This window comes from Pinus tabuliformis, chromosome J (assembly GCF_031772625.1).
Source record: "Pinus tabuliformis cultivar Carrire ecotype Pingquan chromosome J, CPIR1, whole genome shotgun sequence".
NCBI lineage: Eukaryota > Viridiplantae > Streptophyta > Pinopsida > Pinales > Pinaceae > Pinus > Pinus tabuliformis.
Window position 1 is genome coordinate 1,555,491,711 of NC_142295.1, and position 10,978 is coordinate 1,555,502,688.

Sequence of the window (10,978 nt, forward strand, 5' to 3'; positions counted from 1 at the left end):
CAATGAAATCTGAAGCATATGAATAGGTTTTGGGTGTGCTCCATTACCTGAAGAATTAATTGATCTCAAATATTGCAAATATGTGGAGAAAGGTTACTCATTTGGTTGGTTTTCTAGCAGTGTGAGTGAGTGAGTGTGCATGTAGAGAAAGTGCACAAACCAGTGATTGTAGTAGTGAGTTGAGAGCTTCAAAATTGCAGTGAGCTTCAGAGTTCATTCTTCAACAATGTTTCTGAATTGTGAGCAAAGATTGAAGATCAGTTTAGAGAGTGTGTGTGGAGAGAATTGTTCTCTCATTTGGAGTGTGAAATTGTGGTTGCATGAGTGTGCTCATTTGATGATAGTTTTGTTTATGCAACAATGTTTTCAGTTCTGAATTTCATTATCTTATTGTAGAATTGTTTGTACTTGGAGTGGGGGCTTCAAGCTAAGTGCATATTGATTGTCTATTGTAGGAGTGGGTGCTCCAAGTTGGTTGTGGCCAACATTTCTCATTTCAGTCAAGGGGTGGGTGCTCATTGCTAGTGGTGGCTAGATAATGTAATACAAATGAGAATATTTTGAAGCAATAGATAATAAGAAGAAGCATAAAAAAGTTCAGTGGTTTTTTTCCCTAGAGGGGGGTTTTTCCACCTAAAATCCAAGTGTCTACATGTGATAATTGTTTGTGTTTTTCATGTGCATGATCTTGTTATATCCTTCTAAAGTGAATTTCTGAAGAAGTTTTATTTGCAAGAATAATTTTTATATTTTCGTAATACAGATTCACCCCCCCTCTTAGTAATACTTCTGTTTAACATTTTTTTTTTATTTGTTATGCAAATAAGATATTTAATTTATTTATAAAAATGAATACAAATAGAAGAAATAATTAATTGTAATATAAATTGTGATATATATATATATATATATGTGTGTATGTATGTATGTATGTATGTATGTATGTATGTATGTATATATATATATATATATATATATATATATATATATATATATATATATATATATATATATATATATATATATATATATATATATATATATATATATAGTTGGGAATGTGCTTAGGTCAACGAGGTCGATGGACAAACGAAGCACACCGACCCTAACTAAGTTGAGGGTCGGGCCCAAAAACAACGAAAGTGGCCACCCTGATGGATAGCCTCGACTCCAACTGGTACTTCACCTAAACACTGCCACTTACACCTGGGCGACTAAATCACTGTAACATGGGAAAAATTTATTAATTATTATGCCAATAAGATAATTAACTTATTTTTAAACACAAAAGGAGGAGGGGTTCGACCTCTGACGTCAAAGTCGGACCTGACCTCTTGATTGCTCCATTTGGACCTACTTGCCTTCGCGTGATGATGGAAGAGACATTCATGTCTTTTATTCATTTAATATTAATTATGGTTTGATGTATGGGAGTAACTTAGGTTAAAGCTACATACAACTTTATTTCATTTGCTTTAAAATTCACAAAATTTGATATTTTTTTTTCTTTTTAAGTTCGTCAAATCCAATGACATGGACATTATATTAACTCTCATCATACATTGTATTAATTCGACACCTTTGCAAATGCACTTGGGTCGTCGGTTAGTCGGCAGTTGGAACAATGAACTGTAAGTCCACTGCAAATAGGAATGAGTAAACTAACCCTAACCTACTTTGGGAACTATATATGCTTTGGAATTATGCGGTTTAACTCACCTACACATGAGATTTGAAGGGAAATAGAGGTCTACCAGCACAATATCGTACCATGATACATTGCATTACTGTTACTGCAAATGGCAGCGGAAACATCATTGTGAAATAAGACTCAAAGCTCATTGACCAATCAAAATACAAATAAATATAATTCAAAAAAAAATAGTTTTTATTTTATAATGTTCACTTTAGAAATTGCCTCTTTAATTTTGGTGAACCAACAACTAATTTAAAAGTCAACACAAATCCATTGCAATATATCATGTAGGGATAATAATAATTCCAAAAAACATAACAACATATTATTTTAAAAATATATTTAAAATAAAAATAAAAATAAAAAATAGAAAATCATTTATGATTAAATATTCATAATTTTACTTTATTTATTAAAAAAATTTAAATCATTTAAATTAAATAATCATCATTTTAATCAAATATATACTTTAAAACAAAAATTAATAACATATTCTTATATCTATTTTAAAAAATGTATTCTTATATCTATTTTTTCATTATACTTCTTATCAATCATTTTAATTAGATATTTATTCCTAATTCTCATCTCATCTCATATATATATATATATATATATATATATACTTCTCATTAATCATTTTAATTAGATATTTATTCTTAATTATCATCTTTTACTTTTATTTACATTTTTAAAATTGATTCTTTATCAATCATATTAATTATATGTTTACTTTTAATAAAAAGTTACGTGGTTTACTTTATAAAAAAAAAATTAGAATGTTTATGGTTTAAATCGTTTTTTATGGTGGAAATTGATCAACATTATTAAGAATTTTGAGGCACCCAAAACTCTGAAATTTGATCACTATAACTTAAATTTTCAAAAAAATTAGATTTTATGACAATTTTACCAAAATTGTTTTCAAACTAATTTTTAAGTTATTTAAACTATGCTATATATAATTTTATATTATTAATAAAAAATATAATTAGGCCGATAGGCCTTCCTTTGAAAGGGACTTTCGTCGTCCTTTTGATTCTCACGCTGACACCTGGCGGATTGTGAAATTTGTTTAGTATTTGTTCAAGTTTGATTCTCATGCTGACACCTGGCGGAGTGGGCAAGCCACGACCTAGCCATCACAGAATAAGGTCGCAGAATCAGGGCAAAAGGTCGCAGAATAAGGGCAAGTGCGGTTACAGATCAGATCGAGGCACTCCGTGAAAAAGCCAAGGATGGGTTTCCGTGTCTCTTTTTGCCCGTGACTCTGTATACAAAGCCAGTCACTGACAGGTCGCGAGGTCGAATCCGGACCTCTGCAAAAGCTGAATGGGTTTTTTATTTGGAATGGAAGTGGAGATCTTCTGAGCGAACTGTGTTGTGCGATGGAAAAGGGAGGAGGAATGAGATTCTTATGCATGGGCACCTAAGTCACCAGCGGTGGCACATGTTGTCTTCCACTCACAGCTTCCTCGTCTCAAAGGTTAGCTGAATCTCCCCTCCTCTGCCCGTTCATTTTACGTTTTTGGCGAAATTTATCTTAATTTGGCACCGGTTTTGATTAAGCGTTAGGTTTGAAACTTTTCTTTTTGTGTCTTTTTGCCTATTTTTGTTATTTGTTTGCAGGATGGTCGCAAGATTAGCAATGGGGACTGCGCGCTATTTAGGGCCGGCAATGCACCGCCATTCATTGGAATAATACGGCACCAAGTCGTAGACGAGGAGGGCGACGTAAAGCTGGGAGTGAATTGGCTTTACAGGCCTGCTGACGTGAAATTAGGCAAAGGCGCCTCAATTGACCCCCTGCCGCCCAACGAGGTATTTTATTCGTTCCACCAGGATGAGATATCGGGGGCATCGTTGCTTCATCCCTGTAAAGTCGCGTTTCTCAGCAAGGGTGTTCAACTTCCCTCGGGGGTTTCCCCGTTTGTGTATAGAAGGGTCTACGATGTTACCAGTAAATGCTTGTGGTGGCTCACCGACCGAGATTACACTAATGTAAGATTACCGCACTGCTTTGCTTGCATTATTATTGAATATCATAATGGGATTTTTTTATTATGATTACTGGTTTCATTAGGTTTTTGGGCTGTAGGGTTTCTTAGAGTCTCTGTCTGAGAGTTTGTGTAAGATTCTATTCAGATAAACAAGTCAACACATATATGGGTTTCACAATAATTTGTTTGGCCAAGAGGCCTCTGTACAAGTTTTTTTCTCATTTAAATTTTTGGTTCATAACTATTATGATTTTAAAGATAAAATCTATTTTAATCTCCTCCAATCTTTCTATTTCTTTTGTCTGGCTCGAGCTTTAATGATTTATGGCTTGTTCTACTTCTTTGATGTTTTACTGCGTAAGGCACTTCTATTGAATACTCTATTATAGTTATCAGTCGACTTTAACTTCAATATATAAATTAAATGAAAAGAAAATTACGATACATGTTTCTAACCTTTTTTCTGGTTTCCGTCATTAGATTTCAGCCCTATCTTTATCAAAATTGATGAAATTGTTATTTGTAATGAAAAATGGATTCAGCACCCTATAATACTTCTAGCTCAATCAAATTGTGCAATATTAACATCTGGTACCAGCAACTCTATCAACCAAAAATTATTTTTCTGGATTTCAGGCCAAAAATACTGATTTCCCTTCCAGTTATCTTGAGTAACCTAAAAAGGACCCAAGTCATAGCATGTTCAGACAAGGGCAAATTAAATTTAACTCTTCTAACATCTGATCCTTCTTGATTGCCCCATTTTTCTTTGGTCTGTGTGAGCTCTTCGAACATTAAGGCCATTATTGTGACCCTTAGGCACCACATTTCGCAAGGTTCTTTGGAACTAAATTGGATTCTGTCCAATCTCAAGCAGTGACTAATTTAGTGTCCAATCTCAGGCAGTGACTAATTTAATGGCAAATTTAAGTGGCTTGGTAGATTATTTATTTATTTGGAGGTAAGATTTGTTAAAAGATGAGATTAGTCTTTATTTTTTATAATGAAAAATATAATCCTGTTTTTTTTGTGTCAACATTTAAATTGGCATATTTTTGGCTCAAATTTTGAAGTGAAAAGAGTTATTTATACCCAGTTTTGTTTGAATATTTGAAGTTATACCTAATTTTGACTTATCTTTGCTGAACATAGTAAACTGTTTTTAAATTTTATTGCCCTTGAATTCTAACCCAAACACGAACGTGTTGACCCAGGTGTTACCACTGTATGTTGGCTCAGAATAATAAGTTTACTTCTATTTTCAGGTCGTGTCTCCCATACTTCTGTTTTCGATATGCGATTCTCATACTTCTGTTTTCCGTATGGCATCAGCATAATCTTAAGTCAACTTGGTTTGTTGAATCAGCTGTTGTTTATATAGCGGCAGGATTTGATATTTATAAACCTATTATTAACCTTATAAATATTATATTTTGTGCTGGATGTGCAATGTTACCTCCCAAACCTGCACTCAAAGTGATAAAGCCCTGAGACACAATTGCAGCCTGAGGGGAACTCGGGGGGTTTGTCTAATGTCACCACAAGACCACCTTCTTTCTCTCCAGGCTGGCCCTCCTCCAGCAAAAAGGGGGAATCCCTAAGTAAAGTGTAAAATAAACTTTTGATTAAATGGGACGGTGGACCAAGACAAGTGCCATTCTATTTGGCCAAAATGAAGTCAAAGTCTAGATTGAAGAGGGTCCAAAATGTAAATGAAATGAGGCGTGACCATGTTGTTACAAATATGCTATAATCAACCATGTGGACTGCTTTAAAGTGCAGAAATCTCAAACATAGAAATGGCAGCAGAAAAAACTTATGAATTGATCAATAACAAAACATCAAGAAGAAGGAAGATTTCACCTCAACCTTTTCCCTTTTTCTGGAGCATAACTACCCTTAAATATAGTCCCTTACAACAGATTTTACAGACACAGTTCCAGCGACCAAATTCAGCCCTATGAGATGGGAAACGGTGAACGACATAGAAACGGTGAACCTTACTTCTTCCTCCTGACAGATTTTTGACTAGGCTTGAAGGGGATGTCCTTCCAAATCCAACCATGCTCAACAAATGAGAGGGCTTCTCTTTATAAAGACTTAGGGCTGAGAATTGAACCTGGGCATCTTGTTTATTAAAGAAAACGCTACAAACCGAATAATCGGTTACTGTGCAATCAGGGTTTTTGGGTTCGTAAGTAATCTGTGTTGGTGATGGTCAATGCAGGTGCCAACACGAATTCTGTTACGTTTGTGGCACCTCATGGAGAAATGGAAGCCCTGACTGCAATTGTCCTCGGACAACTGTTGACCGCTTAATACGTTGACTGGTTCATAATCCCAGGAGTTCTGATGATATATATTTTTTGCAATACACGCAGGCTGTAGATGATTTTTACCGGGTAATTACTATGTTAGTGGATTGTGTTTAGATGGTGCTATGGGGATTCTGTGCAGCATCCCCAAATATATTGTCTGTATGAATGCACTTCCATGGCAGAGGAGGCAAAGCCTGCTCACGCCATTTGTGCAACAATTAGTTCCTTGTAATGGAGTATTTGGATGGAATATTTTGGTTTGCTGTCAGTAATTAGTGTGCACAGTGCTTTTCTTTACAACCCAGAGGTTACTAATATTCTGTTACAGTCGGTGTTCTGATGGGATATAAATTAGCAACTGAAAGTGACGTGTCTCTGTGTGATGTAGAAATAAAGAGTCGATGTAACGCATAAAGAAATGGTTTTTCTATTAATAACATATTATAATATTTAGGCCGATAGGCCTTCCTTTGGAACAGACTTACATATTATGCGGGGCTATGGTATCCCACATATTTGTTCTATTTATCCCTTTGGCCATAAGCAAACCTATCTCATCTCATAGAACAATAGAACAAGAAAAAGAGGTTGTGCTAAAGTGACCTCTTTGTATTGCTAACATGAGAAGAGTATTTATGTGTGTCTCTCTATTTTCTTCAGCTTAATTTACTTTCTACTAAGACAATGAATCTCAGGGAATTGAAGTGTGCAAAAATAGCATTCATTAACGTGGGGCTATGAAATTTCTGTTTTTAACTGTCAAGGAATTCATCCTGGTCATTTGTTGTCCTTAACATAAATATTTAAGGTAGTGAGCGTCTACATTGTTTGACATGCATACCCATACTGTATTTGGTATTTCTTCCTTGAAATAGAATGGAGATGTTCAATACACTATTGTTTAATGTAACATTTATGCCTTTTATTTATTATATATAATTTTGATATTTTCTTATTGGTATCTCCATGCATCTTACAAAGTGGTGAAAAATGTGTCTTACAGGGATGATTTTACTGATGTGTCTTTTCTTGATACTGATAATTGATGGCATAATTGATGGCAGATGTTCACACTACCGCCGGAGATGCCAAATAAGGGCTCTGTCTTGTAATGAAGTCTTTGACTGTAGAAATTGTCATAATGAGGCCAAAGTGTGCTTCTTTTTCTTTACTTCATTCGTAGCTATTTCAAGTTCAACGGTTGTGTTTGCTTTATATACTTGTTAAAATAGAACTATAAAATTACGTCTCTTCTAATTTCATTTGTGAGGGTATAGTATGGTCTGATCTCATATCGGAACAGAATTCAATGGATGTCCATCCACATGACAGACATAATGTACCGCGCCATGAAGTTCGAAAGGTAAGGTTCTATCTTGTTTTCCAGTTAGATGTTATTCATTATGATGTTTGTCTTAATGCTCTGAACAATATGTATTCTTTGTAATTTTCTGAAGGTAGATTTGAAAGATGTAAAAGTTTAACTTTTATTCTTCTCAAAAGATAAATGGTCAATTATCTAGCAAATTTTATCTAACTTGCTGGATTACTATATTGCTTTTGTTTATTTATAGTTATTCTCGTATGTTTGCAGTATATTGCTCTTGTTATTTATAGTTATTCTTGTATGTATGCAGGTTATCTGTTCACATTGTAGAACTGAACAAGATGTAAGAGCTGAGCCTTTTTAATTTTAATAATGTGCAGAAAATTTAGAGGTAAACACTATAATGCTTCTTGAGTTATTTTAAAAATGATTATGCACTGTCATTTTGTAGGTTCAGCAAACCTGCGTTACTTTTGGTGTTTGTATGGGAAAGTACTTCTGTGAAAAATGCAATTTCTTTGATGATGAGGTACGTTTTTAATGCCTTTTCAGGTTTAATAGTTCTGGTTTAGGAAAACAGAGAGTTTCACTCTTACAAAATTATAAAAAGATGGTTTGGATGTATACGCTTTTGGTTCTAATTGTACTTGCCACTTTGGTTTCCAGGACTCAAAACAGCAATACCACTGTGACGGATGTGGAATTTGCAGGTATGCTTTTCTCTTTTTCCTTTGATGTTTCTTGCTCTCTTGTAAAGTAATATTTCATGCTATTGTGAAATGTATTAGATGTATTTCTTGCCTTTCACTTTAGCTACTTGTGCTAGTTTTCAGAACTGGCGGCAACGATAATTTCTTCCACTGTTATAAATGTGGTATGTTCTTTATGACTTCTCAAATTATCACCGCTTCTTCCCTTGTTTCATTGTAGTGCGAGAATGATTTATTTGCTCATGTACCTTTTTCTAGGATGTTGCCACTCTATCCGCTTGAAGGATTGCCACCCTTGTGTGGAAAAAGCAATGCACCACAACTACCCTGTGTGTTTTGAGGTATGTCACACTTATCTGTTTAGCGTAGTAATTGTAGTTTTCTTTTTATAGCATAATTTAGACTAAAGTTATTTAGATATCTGAACCCTCGTGATTCAATGTACCACAAAGACACGCACACATGGATCACCCCAACCTTAACCTGGCGTTATGGATCACCCCACCCTGAACCAAGCTATAGAATGCTGACTGTTCTACGCATGTTCAGGTGCAATTGAAGATTTTACTCTCCTCGTTGGTCTTATGAAATTTTATAAATTGACCTAAGAAATATCTGAACTCTTGCATAAGAACTACTCTTTTACATTACCCCATAAAGAAATGAGAACCCTTACCAGATTACAATGATTTCTGCTATGATAAGCATTCTTACTCACAAGATTTTGTTTCTAATCAGTTGATATCCGTACCCACTTCTAGAGCTAGCTTCGGATTACCTAGCTATACTGGGTGCATTTATGTTATTTTTCTCTTGCTCTGATACAAACAACATCAGTGGTTTCAGTGTCCTGCCTTGTGTACCATGTCTGACTTGTAGTTGTTATATATGTGATGGCAAGATATCTTATTATAGTAGAATACCTGATATGCTTGATATGATAAAAGTTAAATAGTTGACTTTGCTCATGTCCATCAAAAATCAGTTGACTTCGCTGTATTCTGGAATAGTCATATCCCTGTATTGAGATTTTATTCCACATGATCAATAATCCCCTTCTTGTCCACCTATGGCTTTACACGCAATACTGTCCTAAAGCGTTATCCTGTAGGTACACTTCAGTAAGTTTCATATGTGGCCTGTTTTGTGCCCTGGCTCACAACCTCTTGTTTCCAGTCTACCTATACTATTACACAATACTAGATATACTTGCACTGATATGCCCATTGATGGTACCTTCTTCAGCAATCTGTGGTCACAGCTTGTAGCAGCTTTAATTTTATTTCAAATTTCTTGCCATTCTAACATGTTTGTTTGTCCTTTGCAGATTTGCTTGTCCAGTGTGCTCCAAATTTGTCTGTGATATGTCTAAATTGTGGGGGAAACTTGACCGAGAGGTAGATATTGTCGACAAGATGAACATCTTGAAGTCAACTTGCAATGGGTTGTATAAAGAGTAGCTTATTATATGTGTTTTTGCTAATTTTGATTTCTCATATTTGAAATTTTCTTTCGTCCAATGGCAATTGATTTTTTAAGTTTCTTGAGTGGATTCTGATATTTTTTTTTGTCATGTAGGTTTCTTTGACTCCAATGCCTGAAGCTTACCAGAACAAAATGATAAGTTGTCTGATGTTAATGTGGTATAATTTGGAGGCATATTTTAGAGCCCATTAGTGGCGTGGGAGAAAATACCTCACCACTTTCTCGTCGGTCATTTGAGCAGGTTTGAATCTTATGCAATGACTGTGGAGTAACTTCTGAAGTAATTATTCACATTGTTGCACACAAGTGTCAAAGTTGCAATTCTTATAACACCCGACAGACCAGGGGAGGTCCTTCTGCAAGTTCATGTAGATCTCATCTTTGATATTCTCAAATGTTCAGATTCATGTATCCCTCTTTACCACTTGTAAGGTTGCAAATTTTCCTGATTGAAATTTCCATTTGAACTCTTTGCAATGTGTTTGGAATCTCTTATCACCTGTAGACAATTTAAACCTTTCTCTATTGCTATTTTCAGAATCTACCAAAAAGCATAAAGTTCTGCTCTGTTGTTTGGTCCATCTCCTACAGCTCTTCTTTGAAACTGATCTCGTAATTGTCTCTTAAAGTAATGCCTCATGATCCACAATAGCTGGGATTACCTTGACAAGCCTCGTTGAAATAACTCCACACTATTGTTATATATATATATATATATATATATATATATATATATATCTGGGGATCTTAGTATTATTGGTTTCTTTTCCTTTAAAGGTGGCTATGTCCCTTAATATGCATATCTATTCTTGTGTCAAACTTGATTAGTAATAAGATCTTTGTTTTGAATTCTTTTCATTTCTTGCTAGCCAAATAGCTTAAGTCACTGTACAAGGACAGTCTGATGCCCACATGCAGTTAATACAGAATGTATTTTAAAAACTAGGATTTAGCTTTGTAGTGCTTGAATCATCATTTCATGTTGGTTTTCATTTGTTAGTAGCCAGATCATTTCTCTTACAATATGATTGTAATATCTTTTGTTTCTCTTACAATATGATTGTAATATCTTTTGTTTCTCTTATGTGGGAAATTTTGTACAGGAGTTCAAACAATGTATATAAATAGAAAGATGCAGAAAATGACAGTCAAATTTCGTACTCAGAATTATGACAAGAAAGCCCCTGCAGGGTTTGTGAGGAAAGAGAGCTTCAACACCAGTTCTGTCTCCAACCGCCAAGATGATCAGTATGCTACTAACATGTTTAGTGAAGAATTTCTGCTATTCTCTTGTAATCTATAGGCCCCCAAAGCTCCTCATAGATGAGAATATTTGCAGGATGTTAATATTGTTGTAAGTTTGTAGTAGTTGTGGAATGGATTACTTTTGTGCTGCTTCTCATCTTCAACAACAAGAGTTTCTGTGGTGAATAAGCAGAATC

General features: G+C 34.8%; 2 protein-coding genes across 2 annotated transcripts; both read left to right on the forward strand.

The window, feature by feature from the left end:
• The first annotated feature begins 2,876 nt into the window (after window positions 1-2,876).
• Window positions 2,877-5,761, forward strand: LOC149233430 (ASI1-immunoprecipitated protein 3-like). The gene is made up of 2 exons (XM_089376737.1): window positions 2,877-3,182; window positions 3,326-5,761. Exons 1-2 carry the CDS (start codon window positions 3,114-3,116, stop codon window positions 3,761-3,763), a joined length of 507 nt encoding a protein of 168 aa, XP_089232863.1. The 5' UTR covers window positions 2,877-3,113; the 3' UTR covers window positions 3,764-5,761.
• A 1,314-nt stretch (window positions 5,762-7,075) lies between these two features.
• On the forward strand, window positions 7,076-9,669 carry LOC149233431 (E3 ubiquitin-protein ligase RZFP34-like). The gene is made up of 8 exons (XM_089376738.1): window positions 7,076-7,166; window positions 7,318-7,377; window positions 7,652-7,684; window positions 7,793-7,870; window positions 8,008-8,051; window positions 8,175-8,215; window positions 8,310-8,392; window positions 9,379-9,669. Exons 2-8 carry the CDS (start codon window positions 7,324-7,326, stop codon window positions 9,412-9,414), a joined length of 369 nt encoding a protein of 122 aa, XP_089232864.1. The 5' UTR covers window positions 7,076-7,166; window positions 7,318-7,323; the 3' UTR covers window positions 9,415-9,669.
• The last annotated feature ends 1,309 nt before the right edge of the window (window positions 9,670-10,978 follow it).

Coding starts and splice junctions, on each gene's coding strand:
- LOC149233430 (XM_089376737.1), top strand. CDS start 3,114: ATGCATGGGCACCTAAGTCACCAGCGGTGGCACATGTTGTCTTCCACT. Junction 3,183..3,325: donor ACAGCTTCCTCGTCTCAAAG/GTTAGCTGAATC, acceptor ATTTGTTTGCAG/GATGGTCGCAAGATTAGCAA.
- LOC149233431 (XM_089376738.1), top strand. CDS start 7,324: ATGGATGTCCATCCACATGACAGACATAATGTACCGCGCCATGAAGTT. Junction 7,378..7,651: donor CGCGCCATGAAGTTCGAAAG/GTAAGGTTCTAT, acceptor GTATGTATGCAG/GTTATCTGTTCACATTGTAG. Junction 7,685..7,792: donor ATTGTAGAACTGAACAAGAT/GTAAGAGCTGAG, acceptor GTCATTTTGTAG/GTTCAGCAAACCTGCGTTAC.